The sequence below is a fragment of the Triticum aestivum genome, chromosome 3D (genome assembly GCF_018294505.1).
Source record: "Triticum aestivum cultivar Chinese Spring chromosome 3D, IWGSC CS RefSeq v2.1, whole genome shotgun sequence".
Taxonomy (NCBI): domain Eukaryota; kingdom Viridiplantae; phylum Streptophyta; class Magnoliopsida; order Poales; family Poaceae; genus Triticum; species Triticum aestivum.
In genome coordinates, this window is record NC_057802.1 from 418,557,625 (window position 1) to 418,580,835 (window position 23,211).

Genomic DNA, 23,211 nt, shown 5'->3' on the forward strand with positions numbered 1-23,211 from the left:
ATCCGTACTTGTTCAAATGAATTTCGTCCGGTTTTGTCCTCTCGCATCTGTGTTCACGAACTGATTCATTTATCAACAGAGGGATGCGGGAGGAAATTTGCGGGTTGCAGTTGGAGATGTCTGGTCCGTGGAAAAAAAATTAGATACGTACCGGGGCCGCTTCGAAATCCAACCGCTCGTCCACGCAATCCTGCGATGCCGTCTGTGATTGGTCCTCGACACGTACCTCCACGTCATTAACCGGCCAATCCAGAACGGGCCCGCCCTCTGGAAAATTCCACGTAGACGCAGCCCTACGCGGGCCCGCACCTATACATACCGCCCGAGCTCCGTCCCCTTCCTCCATAGAGTTCCGTTTCTTTTCTCCCCCTCTTCCTCGCAGAAGGAGCAGCAGGTAATCCGGTCGAATTGATAGGGGAGACGAGGAGCAGCGATGGCCGCCGCTCGAGCCCGATGGCGGCTCCTCGCGCTGCCCCTGGCGCTGCTCCTCGCGATCGGCTCGTCGCGCGGCGTCGACGCGGCGCCCAAGCCCCCCGTCCCCAAGGCCATCTCCGTGAGTCCCCCCACTCCCTCCCTCCCTTCTAATCTCTCTTGCCACGGCTCGACCGATCGGAGCTGACGGGCCGGCGCGGTTGCCGGATCCGCGCTGCAGGACCTGAGGGAGGCGATCGTCAAGGGGCTGGGGCTCCAGTCGGAGGAGCTCAAGGTGTCCGGGTTCGACGTGAGGGACGCGCTGGTGGGGCACGCGGTGGCGTACGAGTTCGACATGGAGGTCGGGAGGAAGGCCGTGCCGGTGCGGCTGCTCGAGGACGTCAACCGGTGGGACTTCGTCGACCTGCCCATCTTCCGGTCCCAGGCCGACGCCGACGACACGGCGCTCGCCGAGATCGGGCGGGGTAGCTTCGACCCCACACTGCCGCCCTTCCAGCTCGCCGGGCCCATGGAGCTATGGATCCAGGACGGCGACGACGTCAGGCTCGCTTTGCCGGTAAGATCAGATGATTTGTTTATTTTGCTGTATCGCTTATTTTAAGGATTGGTTCAGACTTAGACTTGAGAGTTGTGGGTTGTTGATATATCTTAAGGTTGGTTGAGAGTTGTGGTTGTTGATATGGTTTCCTTGCCTCTGCCTGTACCTGAAATCCCAGACAAGGAGAAGTTGGTTAAAAAAAAGGTCAGGCATGCTCACGTTAGTTATCTTTGTTTATTATTAATCTCAGACATCGAGATGGGGATTGGACGAGGTTAGGCGTTAGTGACAGGGGAAAGGTGTGCCAATGATAGATATTGTCATGATTCTTCATCTGATACATTAAGATGAGGATCTAACTCGAGGGAGAATATTATAAATTTATTGGGCTCAAAACATCAAAATGTAACTACGGCCTCTTCTGCACACAAAAGAAGAATATATAATACCTCTGTACCACAATACTTGTTGTTGGGGGAACTTTTACTAGTTTTCCCCAACTACAAGTATTTCGTTACAGAGGGAGTACAATATTAGACTCAGCTTAAAATTGCATCCCCCCTCCAGCATCAACAGAATTGGTAACACTGACAAGGACCAAAAACACATCTTTTGTCTTGAACATCAAATGTGGCTACTGTCATGGGCTAGATATTGTAGATAAGAAGCAGAGACCATCTTCAGTCATCACATGTTGATAGTGCCAGCTGAAATGGCTGGGTGACTTCTGAATGTGTCTGAACAATGAATGGAAGTGCTCTTTGTGTTTAGAAGCTGTATCATTGTTGTTGCAAACTTTTATTACGATGATGAAAGCTCGTATCTGAACAAACAGTAGTGAACTATTAGTTGACGTTAGAGAGTTGCACATTGTGGATTCCTTACAGTGGTGATTTTAGATAGATCTCACTCACTGTGAGGATGTGTTTGTTTGTACCTACCTGCAATACACTCTGTAATTCATCTCAAAGCCTTGAAAAAATAACGTTCATTTACTTTCTTGTTGTGTGTGTGCGGGCACATTTTCATCTGACCAAAGATACGACATGGCATTCACATACATGCCAACCATTGTGGTGCAGCCAGTGGACAAATATTCGTGTTTATTGAATTACTATACATGTAGTCATGAATTTTTCATCATATCGCATATGAAATGCTAATATCTGTTTCTGTACAGCATGATGTGGAAGCTGGAACCCTGAAGAAAGTTGTTCTTGCTGACGGTGCGGTGGTAACAGTGAAAGGTGCTAGGGCGGTGAGCCTCCGTTTGCCCCTCGAACTACCACTTCCTCTCAACCGCACCACATACAAGGGCCGTCTGTCTAGCTTGCTTTCCATTGCTCGAGCCCTACGCGGTGCAGCTCGGTCTAATCAGAAACCCCTGATGTCCCTCCGGATCGAGGGTCCAACCTCCTTATCCTCAACCCCGTCCATGTCTCCGAATGACAAGCTCAAGCTCAAAAGGTTGGCCCCAGGTCAAGTGGAGCTCTCCTCGCGTGCGATCCCTGCTGTCACTGACGATGAGGATGAATCGCCTAGCCCCGGATTGTGGCCCTTTTTGTCATTGAATGCATCAGATGGCAGCCTGCAGGGGCTTGAAGAACTACTGGCGAAGGTTTTGGGTAAGAAGGCCGGTGAGAAGGGCACGTTCAAGTTGGTGAATGCACGGGCCTCGGCACAAACATATGTCAAAATGGGATTCACGGTGGAGAAGCGGATTGCTGATGGAGAGGTGAACTGGTCTAACTTGCCAGAGTGGAGAACAAAGCCCAAGAAGTTGAGAGCGCACTATGAAGTTCTTGCTCGCGTGGAGCGTGGCCAGGCGATCCCGGAAAGGATCGCCCAGGTGCAGCCTTTCCAGGTCGACGAGGCCATGTCCGAGAGCATGCTCACTGGAAACGTGTCTAGATCGAAGATGGAGGTAGTAAACCCCCCACCGGTTTATTTCACTTTGTGAGACTGGGAGGGGCTGGAAGCTTTTTATTTCCAAAGCTCTACTTGGGATGGATGTGGCAAAATGTACTGATTTCTGCGGTAACATGGAACTTGTATGTTATACTGGCTAGCTTTGTAAATTGCGGGCGCGAACAAGGAGGCCTTACAGTGAAGTGCAGCAATGAGCAAATTGTATGTACACAGTACACATCTCAAAGCAAAGCAGAAGCGCTTAGAGCATATCTAGCTGTTGGCCCCTCAGAGGGAGCCTAAAATCGCCGTCTGGGGGCGAGCCGGCGCAAAAAAACGGCTAGGGGCGAGTTGGTCCCCAGCCGCCGGCCTCAGGGCCGCCTCCAAACGCGTCTAAATTTTTTCAAAAAAGAAAACGTTCGGCTAAACACGTCTAAATTTCGGCAAACTTTGGCATATATTAGACATGTTCGCGGCTTACATAGCAAATATATCTAAAAAAAGAACTTGCGGAACGCGGAGTAGTCGCCGTCGTCGTCATCGTCGTCCTTCTCCTCCTTGACGCGGCCGTCCCTGGTGCACCCCTGCCCGGCGTCGCCATGGCAGACTGGTGGCGGCGGCGGTGCGTCGTCGTCGTTGTTGTCGTCGAGGACGACGATTCCTCCTTCGTCGCGGCCCCGGCGGCGCTACTCGAAGCGCCGCAGGGCGGCGCACTGGTGCTCCCTCTCCATCTTCAGGGAGTCCTGGCGCGCCCATTCCAGGGCCGCGTCGTCGTCGAGCTCCACTTCGCCGTGTTCCGTCTTCACGGCGGGGAGACCCGCTCCGTTTTCACCGGCGCGGGACCCGGCTCCGTCTTTGGCTTGACGAAGTGCGGAGGAGCCGATGAGGAGGCGCGCCGGCCGCCCTCGTTGATGACGATGCCGGCGCTGCGAGTGCGCCGGCTGAGCGGCGTCTCCGCCGCGGGCTCGGCCTTGACGCCGAGCAGCGCCGGAGAGCCGGAGGTGTGGGAAGAAGACCGTGAGGAAGAGTGCGAGGAGGAAGACGGGGAGGAGCCGAACCTCCTGGGCATCCATTGCCCGGCGCGTCGGCGGTGGGCCGGGGCGGCCGCCCTCGCCGGGGGAGGGTATGCCAGCGGCGGGTTGTTGCCGCCCTCAAGGTGCGTCAGCACGCCCTCGAGCGTGCGGCCGGGGACGCCCCACCACACGTGGCGCCCCTCGCTGTTCTTCGTGCCGCCCACCACCGGCGCCCCGTTGGTGGACGCCAACCTCTGCTGCTGACGGCGCTCGAAGTACGCCACCCACGCCGCGTGGTTGTCGGCGGCGTACTAGGGGAGGGCGAGCTGCTCTTCGGTGAAGGAGGCGCGCACGAGCTCTACCTCGGCGGCGAAGTAGGGGGCGCGCGCCACGGCGTCGGGCAACAGGGGAACGGGCACTCCCCCGTTGCTGAGCCTCCACCCCGTCGGCCCGACGCGCATGTCCGGCGGCGCCGGGATGTTGGCCTCGAACAGGAGACACGACTCCTGTTCGCGGAGCGAGCGGCGGCCGAAGCCGTTGGCCGCCGCCTCGTCGCCGGGGAAACGTTCAGCCATCGCCGGTGCTGTCGGAGTGCCCGGAGGGCTCGGAGGCGGCGCACGTGAGAGGGAGGGCTCGGCGGCGGCGCACGGGAGAGGGAGAGCTCGGCGGATAGGGCTGGTGTGGCCAGAGGCGAGGGAGGCCACCGGCTTTATATAGCCGCGCCCGTGTGTACGCATGCGCGGGAGGGGAGGCGTCGCCGCGCCGCCCGTGAGGAATCAATGGCAAGGCTGACCGGCGGCGGCAGCGCGGCAGCCTTGGCATTGATTCCCGCGGGAACCGAGGCGATGAGGACGACGAAGTGCTGGTCTCGCTGACTCGGCGGGCCTGCGGCTGCTTCGCGCCAAAGCAACTCGCCCCGGCGCCCCCCCAGCGCGCCGGGTTCGGCCTGGGTCTGCCGGCGCTGATTTCGGCCCAGGCCGGTGAAAATCGGGCTCCTGGGGACGTGACTGGGCCGATTTTTCGACGCCGGCGCAAAAAAAATCGCCTGGAGAGGCCTTTCAGGGGGCGCGGCTGGAGATGCTGTTAGAGCATGGGATGACCGTTTAGGCTCTGAAACCTTATGAACAGTAATTCAGACCAAGTAGTTAATAAATTTTAAAGATTCTGTTTTTTTTACATGTTTGATGTCAGTGTAACAAAGGTGCTTACAATTTTCATGTGAATCGGTGCAAAAACAAAATTAAGTTAACATTTTTTTTCGAGGGTACATTAAAGTTAACATTTGAAGGTGACATTTGGCCTTTGACTTTTCTTTTTTATTTGCACATGTCAAAGTGCTTAAGCTTTTCCCATGAGAATTTTGTAGATAACATGTGGCTGTGATAACACATTTTTTTGACAATTGCAAAATAACATTTTTGATGCGCAAAGCATATGCTCCCAAGAGCCAAATTGGATGTCTGTTCGAGCATCAAGGTGATTGATTTTTATCTCTCATGTACCTATAAAACCGAGCAGGAGAGTCCAACCGCTTCTAGGCCTCTTTCGATGCACATATGTTTGGATGAGGTGCTAGGCGCATTAAAGAGTTTAGCGCAATGCATAGATGCTTAATTTCCTTTATTTAACTATTTAGCAACTAAAGTTCTTTTTGCATTGATGAACTTTCTTCATTTAAGTGTTTTGCATACGTTCGCGCGTTTGACGTTGGTTCTTATTGGGTTACCAAAGTGTTCTCTCTTCTCTTTAATTGCTTTATTATCGTGTTATTGTTTAACACCTATACACCGTGGAACACCCGGGAGGCTCTTCTTGGTTTACCAAAGTGTTCTCTCTTCTCTTTAATTGCTTTATCATGTTATTGCTTAACACCTATACACCGTGGAACACCTGGGAGGGCCTAGTTAACACTGTTGTCCTTCCTCACCCTGAATCTTCCTTGACCAATAGGGCACAAGGAAACAACCACAGCTAGAGCAGAATACACAACAAAAATATATGGCGCATACAGAGGGAAATTGTTCAAATTTGGAAGTGCAACTAATCCCTGGGTGGTTTTGGTAATTCTTAACAACATATAGCTCATTGGAATAATATTCTTTCAAGATAATCATTTCAGAAAGTTCAATGATTGGCATGGCATGGACTAGAGATGTGGACCCCTCAAAATGCTAAGGACACATATTGGCTCAAGCTCAAGACTCTACATTTTTATTTTAGTGATCCAAGATCACATTGAGTCCATAGGAAAAGCCAATACTATTAAAAGGGGATGAGGTGTTGCTTAATGGCTTGCTTGCTCAAAATGCTTAGTGATATGCTCTAAAAGCCCTCAAGCACTTTCTCATATCCACATATGTCCCAAACCAAAAAGTCAAACTCGACCCCACCGATTTGATCTATCCGGCGTCACCGAGTTCATTTGACATAGCCATAGCCAGAAACCCTAATCAGTTCGGTCTCACCGATAGGGATCTCGGTCTCACCGAGGTGGGATTGCAAACTCTCTGTCTCCCTTCATAACGTTTTGATCTAACCGAGATGAGCGATCGTTCCACCGAGTTCGCAATGCAAACTCTCTGTTTCCTTTTCGTAACGTTTCGGTCTCACCGAAATGAGCGATCGGTCCCACCGAGTTTGCCTGACCAACTCTCTGTTTGCCTATTACAGAAATCGGTCTCACCGAGTTCATGTGATCGGTCTCACTGATATTACATTATGCCCTAACCCTAACACAATCGGTCCCACCGAGTTGACATGTCGGTCCCACCGAAAAGCCTAACGTTCACATTTTGAACTACATCGGTCTGACCGAGTTTTAGTATTCGGTCCCACCAAGTTTGGTAGATTGTGTGTAATGGTTAGATTTTGTGTGGAGGCTATATATACCCCTCCACCCATCCTCCATTCATGGAGAGAGCCATCAGAACGTGCCTACACTTCCAGCATTCATTTTCTGAGAGAGAACCATCTACTCATGTGTTGAGACCAAGATATTCCAATCCAACCACAAGAATCTTGGTCTCTAGCCTTCCCCAAGTTGCTTTCCACTCAAATCATATTTCCACCATATCCAAATCTGTGAGAGAGAGTTGAGTGTTTGGGAGACTATCATTTGAAGCACAAGAGCAAGGAGTTCATCATCAACACACCATCTATTACCTTTTGGAGAGTGGTGTCTCCTAGATTGGTTAGGTGTTACTTGGGAGCCTCCGTCAAGATTGTGGAGTTGAACCAAGGAGTTTGTAAGGGCAAGGAGATCGCCTACTTCGTGAAGATCTACCCTAGTGAGGCAAGTCCTTCGTGGGCGATGGCTATGGTGGGATAGACAAGGTTGCTTCTTCATGGACCCTTCATGGGTGGAGCCCTACGTGGACTCGCGCAACCGTTACCCTTCGTGGGTTGAAGTCTCCATCAACGTGGATGTACGATAGCACCACCTATCGGAACCACGCCAAAAATCTCTGTGTCTACATTGTGTTTGCTCCCTCCAAACTCCTCCCCTTTACCTTCATATGCAATGATTTACATTCCGCTACTATACTCTTAGAATTGCATGTGTAGGTTGATTGCTTGACTTTGTGTTAAGTTGCTAAGATCTGCCAAGACTTAAAATTGGAAAAAGGCTAGATTTTTATTTGGTCAAGTAGTCTAATCACCCCCCTCTAGACATACTTTCGATCCTACAAGTGGTAACAGAGCTTTTGTCTCCATTTGCCTTGATTTACATAGCTTTGGTGATCATAGCCTCGGTTTCACAACCTAGGAGAGTATGGCGTCTAGCGAGGGAAATTACCACCATAGAGGTCCTTACTTTGATGGCACTAATTTTGCTAGTTGGAAGCATAAGATGAAAATGTATATTCTTGTGTGTATTGGCTTGCAAGGTGAATTATTTGATGGGAGAGAACCGAATCATGAAGCTACCACGAAAGAATTGAAGATACTGCACTACAATGCTCAAGCTTGCGATATCCTCTTCAACGGATTGTGCCCCGAAGAATTCAACAAAATCAGCCATCTCGAGAATGCAAAGGAAATTTGGGATACTTTGATTGATATGCACGAAGGTACCGACTTTGTCAAGGAATCCAAATTGGATGTGCTTCAAAGTCAGCTTGACAATTTCAAAATGAAGGATGGTGAAGGTGTCGCTGAATGTACTCTAGGCTTGCTCTCATCACAAATTAGATTCATCATCAAGAAGATCCTAAGAGCTTTGGATGGAAAATATGACACCGTGTGCACTTTGATTCAAATGATGCCCAATTACAAAGATCTCAAGCCAACCGAAGTCATTGGTAGAATTGTTGCTCATGAGATGTCACTCAAGGATAAAGAAGAGCTTCACAACAAGTCTAGTGGTGCTTACAAAGCCTCATGTGATGCTCCTACATCATCAAGTGAGAAACAAGCCTTCAATGAAGAATTGATCCTAATGGTGAAGAACTTCAACAAGTTCTACAAGAGTAGAAGCAAAGAAAGAAGTTCCAAGTCAAGGTCCTACAATGATAAAAGATCTTCTAGTCGTGAGCGTAATTGCTACAATTGTGGAAGACCCGGACACTACTCTAATGAGTGTACGACTCACTACAAAAGAAGAGAAGACTCACCTAAAAGGAGTAGAAGAGAAGAATCACCTCCAAGAGAGAGAAGGAGTAGAGATGATCGTTATGAACGAAGAACCTCTCGCAGAAGCAAGGATTCGGAGAGGAAGGACAAGTCATCAAGGAGCTACACAAAGCGAAGACATCAAGCTCATGTTGGCGAATGGGTATCCGGCTCTGACTCCGACCATCACGCCGAGAGAAGTTATCACTCTGACTCAGAATATACTCAAGATGAAGGTGTTGCCGGTCTAACACTTGTGTCAACCAACTCCTATGACATATTTGACTCACCAAATGAAGGAATTGGAAGATGCTTCATGGCTAAAGGCCCAAAGGTATCACACCCCGAGTATGTTGATTTCAATAGTGATGAAGATGATTTGCTAGGTGATGATGATTTACTTGTTGATAACTCTAGTGATGAAAACTATGATGAACTTGCTATTAATCATGCTAATCAAGATAAAACGAATGACGATGATAAGAAGGAGATTGAGCGTCAAACTAAAGAACTAAACACTCTTAAGTTAGCTCATGAAACTACCTTAGAAGATCATCGAGAGCTTTTAAAGACTCATGAGAAGCTATGATTTGAAAAGCTCAACCTAGAGCAAGAGCATGGGTTCTTAAAAGCAATCAATGATCTTCGTAAGAAAAGTTCTTCTTACATTGCCAAGCGTTTACTCTTGTCTACTTACCTGCCACAAGTAAAATCTAGCAACAAGAGTAAGAAAGATTCTTCTTCTAGTAGTAACAATAATCATGCTAAATCCAATGTTGTTGCTTCTAGTAATTCTCTTGATTCCACTAACGATTCTCTTAGCCAAGTTACACTTGAGCAAGAAAATAGCTTATTGAAGGGAATTATAGAGAAAGGTGTTTACAAGAGCCTTGCCGGAAGTAAGCAATTTGAGGAAATTGTACGCAAGCAAGGAAGGCACCGAAAGAATCAAGGTGTTGGTTTTGAACGAAAGTTCAATGCCAATGGAGTTGAGTGGGAAGAAGATCAATACCCCAAGATGAAGTTTGTTCCACAACAAGAGAAGTATGATCCTACTTCCTTCAAAGGAACACAAGCTCAAGATGATCTTCCACCACAAGACCACAAGCAAAAAGGCAAGGACAAGCTTCAAGAGGAGATTGATGCAGTTGAAGAAGCTCCCAAGGCCTTGGTCAAGTGGGTTCCCAAGACTACATCAAGATCTACTTCATCAAGTACGACTACAAATCCAAGGATTCCCATCAAGTTGATGTGGATCCCGAAGAAGAAGAACTAGAGAGTTCTTAAGGGTGACTCCGCCAACATATTTCACTCATATCATTTTGGCAAGAACAAGTGCAATCAACTTCCACATCTTGGACTAGTTCAAGGAGTCACAAACCCTCTTGTTGGTAAGACAAGGGACAAGGTAACATAATGCTTTCATGGACATCATCTTGTGTGTACTTCACTCTATGTCTATGGATATCCTTGTTTGTTCCTTGTGGGACTAACCCATGTAGGTATTGAAAGTGCGACTCACTCCAATGGATTGCTCCAAATGATCTACATCAATATTGAGCATCCACATCTTCAACATCTACATGAAGTCATCATCGACAAAACCCAAGGTTAGTTCATCCCTCTTAGGGGGGATATCACATCTTAGGGGAGCTTTACTCTAAGAATTGAGCTAAAGCAACTCTAATGGTGTGAACACAATAATGCTTTATGTAAAAGTGGTAACCCCACTTGCGCTTAAACGATGAGTATGACCTACGATCAAATGTTCTCATTTGACTCCTCTGTCAATATACTCATATATAGATGACCTAGTCATCGCCAATTGCTTGATAAATGCTAGAGTGATTGTGCATGCTTTGCCACATATTTCATTTGCCATCTTATTGTGTGAGCATGTTGATTGCATATTTTTCTCATTCGAGGACATCCATTTGTTGCTTTGATTGTTTGGTCTTTCTTTTTGCCAAATGGATGGACAAGAATGCCTAAGAACTTCCTCTAGCTATCTATGCTTTTCTCGTCTAAAACTCTATTCATGCTACATCACAAAGTTTGATCAAGTCAGATTCGAACCCTCTGGGTGAGGAGCACTTGGAGTCACCGATTCGTCATAGACTTAAACTTCCAAAACCTCTCTGTGTATTTCGGTCTGACCGATTCAACCCTTTCGGTCATACCGAGTTCATTGAGTTGATCTAGGTTTTCAATCTCGGTGCAACCGATTAGAACCGTTTGGTCACACCGAGTTGCAGTAACCGCTTGCGATTCTGCATCTCGGTGCCACCGAGTTGTTCCACTCAGTCACACCGACAGAGTCAGGATATATATACCCACGGGTCAAATTTTGGAAATTCCTCCGAAACCTTTTCGCCCGCGTGTGTCCTGCTCTGCCGACTCGGTCTCCGGATCATCTCCTCATCGCCAGTGACCTCCCGCCGCCGTCAACGGGAATCTTCACCGCCGTTGCCGCCGTAGCAAGCTCATCGCCAAGTTAGGGTATGAGTTCGATCCTTTGTGCAATCCTTACCTCCGATTCTTAGCACAAAGTCAACGCCATGATTCTTACTACGTATGAGATCAATCTATCCAATAAAAACTTCCTTTAGATTAGATTTGATTCGAAAATTTAGGGTTAGGTTTCCGCCGAACTCATCTCGAACCGACCGAATTGTAGAACTCGGTCTCACCGAGTTGGCTTAGGCCATTGCGCTTGTAACTTTCTGTCTGACCGAAACTTGCAAATCAGTGTAACCGAGTTCAAACTCTCAGTGAAACCCTAGCAATCTCGGACTCACCGAACTGCGTCTCGGTCAGGCCGAACTCACTAGTTCAGACTCCAATGTTGCTTCGGTGTCACCGAGATTAACAAATCGGTAGCTCCGAAATGCTTTCTGTGGAAAACTAAAACTAAGTTTTTGACTCAATTGTTTTGCAAAATCTCTGCACTTTGTGATGCTCATCCACTCTATCTCATCTACATCTATTCATAGGGTCAGCTTTCAGTTTGCAGTGTCAGACATGCACTAGTGCGCGTCGGTCCTAAACAAACGGTTTTTAACCCCTTTCCGTGATGGCATTTGGAACCGTCGCCAAGTGAGTGTGTGTGATAGGGTGTCCTTCCCACACGACCCAGAAATCGTCGGGGATAGGCCCTCCTAGGACCCAGGCTGGGGCCGTGTGCGATCGGGCGAGGCATCGAAACCCAATCATTTTCGTAGGTATGTACATCCCACACGGTAATCCGAGAAAATCCTTTTCCGTAGGTATGTACATCCCACACGGTAATCCGAGAAAATCATTTCCGTAGGTATGTACATCCCACATGGTGAATCCCAGAAAAACATTTCCCTTCATATGTATATCCCACACAGTCAATCCAAGGAATACGTTTCCGTTCTTATGTACATCCCACACAGTCAATCCAGGGAAAACGTTTCCGTTCGGACGTACATCCCACACAATTTTATGTGTAGGCTCATGTGTGAAAGGTGTAACTATCACACACGGTCTTCCTTGGTTAACTGTTTGCTTTTATCAACTATATCACACACGATTTGATGAAGAAAACTGTGTGGCATTGGGCTATCCATCGCAAGCGCTTTTACTGCCCGAACCGTTTGCAATGGTCCATGACACATTTAGCAGGTTTATTAGTTTACAATTAATAATTCCAGTATTACGCAAATCGCATTTCATATCGAACAGCTGTTTGCCAATTTCATATCAGGCACATAAATATATTATAACATCACAGTACGGTAGCTACATGAAAACAACACAATACAACATATAGCCAGTTCAACTTCATAAGAACAATATATTCATTTCCCTAATCGAGATCATCCAGGCTCGTCTTATCCACCTCTGCTTTCAGTTCAGTAAGAACCCGTTTTGCACGGGCCAACTGGGAAAGTGCCTCCTCCTTCGCCAACACCATCTTAGCAAAGTCTGATTTAACAAATCTGAGCTCATTCTCCGCCTTCAACTTTTTATCCCGCGTCTTGAAATATGCTTCAGCGTTGACAAAACTTTCTCTAAGCCTACGTGTGTTCTCTTCCTCATACATGCTCCAGAGCTTCGTTAGGCACATCTTCAAAGACTGTGGCCACTCTTGATCAACCCACTCCAAGTAAGAACACTTCCGTTCATCCTATAATATTTAAAACTAGATCAGTAACAATTGTAGGGGAAATGGGTTTATAGCAACATAGAAAATTATCAATGCTTATTTTGAAAAACTGAAGAAACATGTTAATTATGACATATCTTCTCAAAAAGATCAATGTGCAAATGAAATAATTGGTACTGAGACAACAACCAAATTCTGGAACATCAGAAGCTATAATTAACTACAGCGACGCTACAAGTTCTTACTCATGTACAATAAATAACAAATTGAACATTTTATGAGGAAGGTAAATATAACTGCAACAGCATAGCGACAGTGTTTGGATGACACCAAATTGATACTAACAGGTGTGTACATGCACAAATTTAGTAACATAGAACTAATAGCACTAAGGCCATCCACTATGTATGCCAAAACTGGGGTAAAGACAACTGTTGCTACATCTCGCACCGGTGCCCTGCACTGGCGAGCCAATGCAGCGGAAAAAAATCAGGGACTCGGACTCCGGAGCACGTAGTTGCTCCGATGCCCAGTTCCTTCGTGCCATAAAGATTTTGTATTTTACTGCTTGGCTGCTCGGATGTGTGGACCAAAGTTGGCTGCACAAACTGCTGAAGCGGTGCCAAATAATTTTCTAATGGCACCGTTGATGAGATGGCAACAATTTAGATACTAGTTACAAACTGTGACACTGTCTTAGGATGCGTTTGGTTGAAGGTGTGGTATGAATGGGTTGGGACCGTGACAGTGTCTGAATCACATCTAACAAATGATTTGTAACAACGAAAGAAGGTCTAACCTTCTCTGGACATGCCAGAAACTTCCTCCCACTGTCCACAGAATCAAACACAACTAGCTTCACGCATGGAGATTGACGGTGACAATGAGCAGATAGATCTTCAGCCACCCCGCTCCATTCGTTGCCACTGATGATCTTAGGGAGCTACAAGAGTAAGAAACGACTCAAATCGACCTCCGGGTAAAAATCCTTCATTCCAAGTCATAGCCCGAGAGAGAGAAGAGAGGCATACCCGGGTGGTGAAGGAGTAGTCGCCGGAGGAGGAACCGCTGGAGATGTCTTTGAAGAAGACCATGGCAACCCCGACGGTAGGATGCGAGACGGCGAGAGCGAGGAAGCGGATATAGCTTAGCAAGGAAGGAAGGAAGGAGGAAACAGGGGTAATGTGACTTGTGGTCGGGGAGAAAAGGGGATGGGGAAGGGGGGAACCGGGGAAGGGGGCGGGGTAGATATTTTGGCGGTAGGCCAAAATTTTGGAAATATGGAGGGAAACTTTGCGCGCGGTGCCGCCGGACCATTCACTTTGAATGATTGTGTGCATCGCAAACGATTCTTCTGCTTTACGAGCATGGGATGAGTTTGATAATTCAAATTTTGGTCTCAAGGCATGGGCACATTCACTTTGAATGCGCGCGGTGCCGCCGGACCATTCACTTTGAACGACTGTGTGCATCGCAAACGATTCTTCTGCTTTACGCGCATGGGATGAGTTTGATAATTCAAATTTTAGTGGAAATTTCCTCGGGTACGTCATTGCATAATTTGACATCGCTTGCTAATTTGGGCACACAAAAGAGCGTACAACAGACAGACCATACTTACTGAATCGAGTAATTTTAGTAATTACATAGAGCCAGTTGACCTAAACATTGCTCTAACAAAATACCAGCATTAAAAACAAAGCCTAAGTACGCATAATTAAAAATCCGCCGCCGCACCGGCCTATGAATCGCCGGTGTGAGATGAGATGTCGATGACTTGTCCTAGCGACATGCCGCCGTTGGTGGACTCTACGCCCCCCCTGCTGAAGTCGACCGCGTCCTCGTCCTCGGCGCCGCCCTCAAGGTTGTAGTACTCGTAGTAGTGGCTGCACCAGAGCTCGCGTTGGTACTCCACCGCCGATTCCTCGACGGACAGACTCTTCTCTACCTCTACCTCGGCCACGCGCAACTCCTCCTCCCGGCGCTCCTCGATCTCCGCCACCTCCTGCATCTCCAGCTCCCGCTCGGCGACCTCATGAGCAAGCAGGTGCTCCATGGCCACCACCGCCTTTTCAGACGTGGGTTGCATGCTGGAGTCCGAGGTGGCCTGGAATATCTTGGCGTGTGCATTCTCGATCTTGGCGTGGATGGCCTCGACCCGGGCCAGGGCGACATCAGCGGCACGGACGGCAGCTCGAGCGCTCTCGGCATTTGCAGCCGCCATCGCAGCAGCAGCTGCAGCCGTCTCGGCTGCTGCAGACGCCCTCTCGGCGAAAGCGGCTGCGCTCAATGCGGATGCGGCGGCACTCTCGGCGTAGGCGGCCGCGCTCTCGGCGCAGGCGGCGGCGCTCGGGGGGGGGGGGACGCGACCATCGTACGGGCCTTCACGAAGCGTTTCCATGGCGTCATCTTTGCAAGAAGGGGGTGTGGGAATGGGGATCGGGATTCTTGGATTCGGGGGTTGCCGACACTAGAGCAGACGAGCTGGCGAAGCTTAAGGAGGGAGACTTAAATAGACCCAGATATTTTGATCGCAAACGGTTCCTAGAAAACAACTGTGTGATGTTGTAGATATTTTTTATTAGCTGTGAAAGACGAATTTGGAATAAAGTGCCAACGGATGGTGTTTTAAATGAACGAGAAATTTTGTAGTACTAACACAACTGCCATGTCAAATTTTGGAAAATTTCAGGGGTCATTTGACCTTCTAAGACATATAAGTGATTTTTTAGCCATTTAATGAACGTAATTGAAACTTGAACTACATGTACATGCAACAGCTAACCATAACGATTTGAAAACTCATATTTCGTGTACTTGTGTGCGATTTAATTCCATGTGCAGTAAACTGGAAGGAATTTTCAAACATATTGGTCTAACAGCTATGACACAATTAAGCATGGAGTGACATGACATTTTAATTCCAAAATTTTTAAAAAAATCAGAAGCACATGAAACCTTGGTTGATGTAATTTCATGCCACCAAGATGATGTGGTAAAAAAATTGGCATGTTTGACCAAAGTTTGGACACACACCTCTCACAAACCGGAGCAACTCACTAGAAGACTCGTGGTTCCGAGAGTGTGACACCCAAAATTTTATTTGGCCTTTTCAAAAAATTTATTTGACTTGAGGGAGGTGTTTTAAATTTTTCTTCAAAAGAACCCTCCCTTTCAAAATATATTTTTATGGCAAGGGTTTTGTTTGGATACACCCAAGACTTGATGTTGGTCTTGGAGGTTCTTTCTTTTTATTTGGACTCAAATCAAAATGCTTTTCACTTGGGAAAAATGCCTTTTGAAAATTCCTTTGAAAATGCCCTATGGCTTTTGGAATGATTCTTTGCCCCTTTCAACAAATCTCTCTTGCCATGACCTTAGTGCAACTCCACTCTCATAAACCTTTCCTCATCTTTGGATCATGATTTACACCAAATCCAGCAAGTTGAACCTCCCCATATATTTTTCCATTTAAATCTTATCAAAACAATTTCTGCCTTCTATTCTAGCCCTTGGAGATTTACAAAGGAGCTACCATTTCTGTTTTGATTTTTGCCCCCAAACCAATTTCCCTTCCTAGTCCTTTGAACCCTCAACCAAGATCCATGAAGATCCACTGGTCTTCAGTTCAAATTTTTCAAACTATACTTGTTGCAAGTTTGGACCAGTTTTGCCAAATTTGATGAAATTCATTCAAATCCCTCTCCAAAAATTCTGAGAAAAATCAGGCAACCCCTGCGTGCATTGAGAGGTCACCTCACCAAGTTCCAGCCCCAGGAAATTTTTTCTCCTTGCCAAATCATTCTGTCGAACACCTGCAGAGCATTGTCAAAATTAGGTTCAGTCAAATTCAGAGAACAGTTCAGTGTTGCTGTCATTTCTTCAGTGTCCGTAGTCGATCTCGCCAGTGCCTCGGTGTCGCCGTGTTTCCCCGTCCCCTCCCCCTTGTCCTCTGCACCGCACGAGCGCCTGGATGCTTGCGGGCGTCGGCGACAAGCTGGAGGAGGTTAGCCGCCCCGTGACCGACGCCGGCGGCGGCTTTGCGGCCGCCACAGAGAGGCGCAGCGCAGACGGCGCCACCCAGCGCCGCCCAAGCCACCGGAGATCGCCGCGTGGTCTTCCACTCCTCAGTGCACGCTGCCACCCTCGTCGTGAACCGCTGGGCGCGGAGCGCGCTCTCTGCCGCCGTCGTGCCCGTGCGGCCACCCCACCGTGGACCGGCGCCATTACGCCAAGACCGACCGGGATTAGCGGGGGAACGGCACCAGTACACCTCACTGATGCTGCCTGGCCACCTAAACTCCCTGCCAAGCCACTGCCTCGCCGTAATTGCTCGCCGGAGCAACCCCGTTCACGGCCACCCCCTCGAGCCGCCTATAAATAGAGGCCCCGAGCTCCAGCGAGTACCCACACCACCTCTGCACTCCACCAAGACCCTGCCTAGCCACTGGAAGAGCCCCAAGGGAGTCTCCTTCCTCGACTCCGGCCGCCGCGACCCGCCACGGGATCCAGCTCGATTTGCTCCCGTGCGTGCACCTCTGCCTCCCATCTCTTGCCAGTAGCTCTCTAGTACATCCCTCCTTCTGACCCACACTTCAATTCGAAGTTTGCAGCACACCACCGGAGTTCCCCACCATCGCCCGAGCCGCCGTCCGCCGGAGAAAGTGTCGCCGTCGACGCGGTGCTCCTCGACGCCCAAGTCCACCACCCACCGACGCGGAAGGACACGCTGATACTCTTGGTACACTCCGATCTCCCTGACTCGCCGTGGTTCGACGCCGGCGACCTCCGCAGCCTTCGGGCGCCGGCGAGGTTTTTCAAACCTGACATGTGGACCCCCCACGTCAGCCTCTCTTATTTCACCCCCGAAGCGTTTTCTGTTGGCGCCTTCGGGCAGAGTACGTTTTCTCTGTGGGCTGGCGCGTTTCTATTCGAACCGTTTTCTGTTTTCTCAGTTTAGTCCCTGGAACTTCTCTGTTTCATTATAGATAAGTCCCTGGACAGAAACCCTTATAACTTTTTGATAAAAAGTTATTTTTGAGTGATTCTTTTTCTGACAATCTTATAATTTTGTCTAGTTTTTTATGGGATTTATTTGGAAAAAGTTTGGAACAAATTTTATGCACGCGTTGGTTTTCACGTTAGTATGCCTTTTCGCTATACCGTAGGTTCCGGAGGAGGTGACGGAGCTGCGAACTTCGCCGAGCTAGACTCCGACTTCTCCGAACCAGGCAAGCATGTTTGAACCTTTGATATGATAGGTGTTTTGCATGGTTGCGTGAAAGGTTGTGCGTGGCATATGAGTATCGGTGAGTATCTCGTTGCTTGTGAGGCAACTACCCACGTGTTCCAAAGTTGCGATGATCTCTGATGAGAGATGGCCTAATCATGTGGTGACATGAAGGGCAGCAAGGTGGTACTGTTGTAGCATGCCAGCCTTGCGTCATCCGACAATTTCCGACGTTAACGTGGACGAAGTCACGTTATCGTTCTTCCCCCTTCCGTGCTACCACTTGTTTTCTGCCAGAATGCGGTTTAGTAAGTTGGTAACCTCTTTCCGTGTACACACCAAACAGAGGGGCCGGGATGATGGTTCCATGGCCCTGGATTAAAGCCAGTCATCCGGTCAGGGGGCATGGGTGTTTCCGGTTGGGACCGAGAGGGGGCACCCCTTAGAGCGCGCGTATAGAAATTTGATCCCATGCTACGCGAGGTTGTAGCCTCCCCGTCTCAAGGTTTTTCTTGAACGTTGCCGAGGGTGATTCCTGGCTTCGGATTGTTGAATGGGTGTGTACTGGTTAGATGTGTTTCTTCCAAAACACCGTAAACGGAACTAGTCCCCGTGACTACTGAAATCCGTTGGCTGCGGTTAAAGTACAACTCTGCAGAGTCAAATCCTTCCGAGTCATCGTATCCGAGGTCAAGTATCGTGATCAGCGTATCCATGTCTATGTCGTAACCTCGTGGTATATTCTTCTTTCCGATAAGTGAGTTAGAGTAGAAATCTTGGTTGAACGTTATTCCTGTGGATGGACTAACCCTGTTGTTTGTCTCATGTCTGATTATTCTCATGATATGATTTAAAATTCATGAGCTGCTAAGTTACGAAAATGAGCCCTTTATGTGATGTCGCTCAGACGTCCGACTGTGGCATGTTTGTCTCTTACTTTCAATATAAGCCCTTTATGTGATGTCGCTCAGACGTCCGACTGTGGCTTGTTTGTCTCTTACTTTCAATATAAGCCCTTTATGTGATGTCGCTCAGACGTCCGACTGTGGCACGCATTGTCTTTCTTTTTCTGTTATAAGCCCTTTATGTGGTGTCGCCCCGATGCCCGACTGCGGCATTATTATCCTTGCAGTTTCCTCTCGAGGAGTCATTCAGACCCTCGTTTGGCACCGGCATTATTATTCTTGCAGTTTCCTCTCGAGGAGTCATTCAGACCCTCGTTTGGCACCCAGTATTTATTTTTGGGATTTCGGGAGGACTACCGCCCGACTTCTCTGTTATTTCCCCATGCATTATTGTCTCTATATCTGAACGCACTTGTTATTCTGTTCTTATGCTTCATGTTTACATTTGTTATATCTTATGTCCGAACTGTCTTGCGAGTACTTTCATAGTACTCACCTGGCTTGTTGATTTGGCCAGATGTTGACGAAGGCGATCTCTTGGATGAAGAGTTTGATAGTGAGACCGACGCCTAGAGGAATCCCAGTCAGTCCTGTGCGATCCTGGATTTTGGTCACTTGTATTATATATGCTTCCGCCACCCGCAATAAACCTCCTCGAGCTTCACTCCGACGCTCGAAGAGCTGTAGTTTGCAGGAGTCATGTCACCCGCTCCGCTGTGATTTTTCCACCACCGTTGTTATCGTAAGTTACCCTATCCGCCGTTATGTCTATTCGGCGTGCTTGTAATAATTTGTTGAGCAGTCCCCGCTCAACCTTGTATTGTATTCAGTACTCCTGGTATTTTCTTCTGTGACCAAGATAATGTCTACCAGTGAGAAGGAATTCTTCTCTACTGGACCGTAAAAGGGATTGGTCTCTCAATAAATATTTTATTGAAAAACCGGTCGTGACAAGAACAATGCATATTTGATGACGAACGGGAGTTAGCTTCCTCTTATGGCCTTCAATTTTTTTTCTACGTCTAACGTGCACTACTACAACTGTAATGTGAAATTTTTGAAAATTCTAGGGGTCATTTGACCTTTTAAAGACATTTAAGTGATTTTCTAGCCATTAAATGACCGTACTTCAAATTTGAACTACATCTACATGCAACGCCTAACCAAAATGGTTTGAAAAATCATATTTGTGTACTTGTGTGCGAGCTAATTCCATGTGCAGTAAACTAGAAGGAATTTTCAAACATATTTGTATCATGACATGGACACATATGCATGAATACGTATGCATGGAGTGGCATGGCATTTTAATTCAAAAAAAATCAGAAACAGATGAAACGTTGGTTAATGTAATGTCATGCCACCAAGATGATATGGTAAAAAAATTGGCATGTTTGACGAAAGTTTGGACACACACCCCTCACAAACCAGAGCAACTCGCTAGAAGGTTCGTGGTTCCGAGAGGGAACAATGCATGTTTGATGACGAACAGGAGATAGCTTCCTCTTATGGCCTTCAAATGTTTTCTACGGCTAACGTGCACTACTACAACTGTAATGTGAAATTTTGGAAAATTCTAGGGGTCATTTGACCTTTTAAAGACATTTAGTGATTTTCTAACCATTTAATGACCATAATTCAAATTTGAACTACATCTACATGCAATGCCTAACCAAAATGATTTGAAAAATCATATCTGTGTACTTGTGTGCGAGTTAATTCCATGTGCAGTAAATTAGAAAGAATTTTCGAACAAATTGGTCTCACGACATGGACACATGCATACGTATGCATGGAGTGACATGGCATTTTAATTCCAAAAAATAGAAAAATGATCAGAAACACATGAAACCTTGGTTGATGTAATGTCATGCCACCAAGATGATGTGGTAAAGAAATTGGCATGTTTGACGAACGTTTGGACACACACCCCTCACAAACCGAAGCAACTCGCTAGAAGGTTCGTGGTTCCGAGAGGGAACAATGCATGTTTGATGACGAACGGGAGATAGCTTCCTCTTAGGGCCTTCAAATCTTTTCCTACGTTTAACATGCACTAGTACAACTGTCATGTGAAAATTGGTAAATTTCAGGGGTCATTTGACCTTTTAAAGACATTTAAGTGATTTTCTAACCATTTAATGACCGTAATTCAAATTTGAACTACATCTACATGCAACTCCTAACCATAACGGTTTGAAAAATCATATTTTTGTGTACTTGTGTGCGAGTTAATTCCATGTGCAGTAAATTAGAAGGAATTTTCAAACATATTGGTGTCAAGGCATGTGCACATGCGTGGAGTGCATGCCATGGCATTTTAATTCCAAAAAATTAAAAAATGATCAGAAAAACATGAAACCTTGCTTGATCTAATGTCATGTCACCAAGATGATGTGGTAAAGAAATTGGCATGTTTGACAAAAATTTGGACACACACCCCTCACAAACCGGAGCAACTCGCTAGATGGTTCGTGGTTCCGAGAGGGAACAATGCATGTTTGATGACGAACGAGAGATAGCTTCCTCTTACGGCCTTCAAATTTTTTCCTACGTTTAACGTGCAACTGTCATGTGAAAATTTGGTAAATTTTAGGGGTCATTTGACCTTCTAAAGACATTTAAGTGATTTTCTAACCATTTAATGACCGTAATTCAAATTTGAACTACATCTACATGCAACGCCTAACCAAAACGGTTTGAAAAATCATATTTTTGTGTACTTGTGTGCGAGTTAATTCCATGTGCGGTAAATTAGAAGGAATTTTCAAACATATTGGTGTCAAGGCATGGGCACATGCATGGAGTGCATGCAATGGCATTTTAATTGCAAAAAATTAAAAAATGATCAGAAAAACATGAAACCTGGCTTGATTTAATGTCATGCCACCAAGATAATGTGGTAGAAAAGTTGGCCTGTTTGACGAAAGTTTGGACACACACCCCTCACAAACCGGAGCAACTCACTAGAAGGTTCGTGGTTCCGAGAGGGAACAATGCATGTTTGTTGACGGACGGGAGATAGCTTCCTCTTACAGCCTTCAAAAATTTTCCTACGTTTAACGTGCACTAATACAACTGTCATGTGAAAATTTGGAAATTTTCAGGGGTCATTTGATCTTATAAAGACATTTAAGTGATTTTTATAACCATTTAATGACCGTAATTCAAATTTGAACTACATCTACATGCAACACCTAACCAAACCGCATATTTTTGTGTACTTGTGTGCGAGTTAAAAAATCATCAGACGATGTAAATATCTGGTGTTCAAAAAAGAAAATGTAAAGATCTGGCAAGACAACCAGCCCCCACACGATTGGCACTCTATCTCGCGGCTCGAGGTTTGGTAGGTGATTGGCGGAGATCATTAATCAGACACGGTTCTGTATTGGAAACCGTCAGCTATTATGTTCACACACGGATTTGCTGCGGGAATTGTGTGTAATTCAAACTACAGTACTCGTAAATTCCAGCGACCGGCGTGTGTACTGTCCCCGTCGATCTAGATTCCGGCCGCCAATAAATACTACCTTGCTCATGTCGTCCCGCCTGCATTCTCATCTACATCCTCCCCTCACTCGCCCTCTCTCTCTCTCTCTCAAATCTCTGCCATGGCGCCGCCGGTCTGCCCACGCGCTGACGAGGAGTCGCCGCCCCCCGAGGACACTCACTCGATTAGCAGTGACGAGGACCCCCTACGCGCCGCCTGACGAGGTTGCGCCGGACACCCCAACTATGGATTGGTTTTGGGGCTAGTACAATCTTTGTCTGTGGAAGTCGCTACCGCCGGCTGAGAAAGCCATGTTCGGGAACGTAGTAATTTCAAAAAAAATCCTACACACACGCAAGATCATGGTGATGCATAGCAACGAGATGGGAGAGTGTTGTCCATGTACCCTCATAGACCGTAAGCGGAAGCGTTATGACAACGCGGTTGATGTAGTCGTACGTCTTCACGATCGACCGATCCTAGCACCAAAGATATGGCACCTCCGCGATCTGCACACGTTCGGCTCGGTGACGTCCCACGAACTCACGATCCAGTAGAGTGTCGAGGGAGAGCTTCGTCAGCACGACGGCGTGATGACGGTGATGATGAAGTTACCGGCGCAGGGCTTCGCCTAAGCACTACGATGATATGACCGAGGTGGATTATGGTGGAGGGGGGCACCGCACACGGCTAAGAGATCAATGATCAACTTGTGTGTCTATGGGGTGCCCCCTTCCCCCATATATAAAGGAGTGGAGGAGGGGGATGGCCGGCCCTCCTATGGCGCGCCCCATGGGGAGTCCTACTCCCACCGGGAGTAGGATTCCCCCATTCCCTAGTTGGACTAGGAGTGGAAGGAAGGGGGAGAGAGGGGGGAGGAAAGGGGGGCCGGCCCCCCACCCAATTCATATTGGGCTTGGGAGGGGGGCGCCCCCTCCTAGGCCTCCCT

At 47.5% G+C, this 23,211-nt stretch overlaps 1 protein-coding gene across 1 annotated transcript; it reads left to right on the top strand.

Annotated features, from left to right (window-relative positions):
* The first annotated feature begins 311 nt into the window (after positions 1-311).
* LOC123079286 (uncharacterized) lies at positions 312-3,081 on the top strand. Its single transcript, XM_044502023.1, has 3 exons — positions 312-553; positions 653-988; positions 2,151-3,081. Exons 1-3 carry the CDS (start codon positions 434-436, stop codon positions 2,928-2,930), a joined length of 1,236 nt encoding a protein of 411 aa, XP_044357958.1. The 5' UTR covers positions 312-433; the 3' UTR covers positions 2,931-3,081.
* Positions 3,082-23,211: the final 20,130 nt, after the last annotated feature.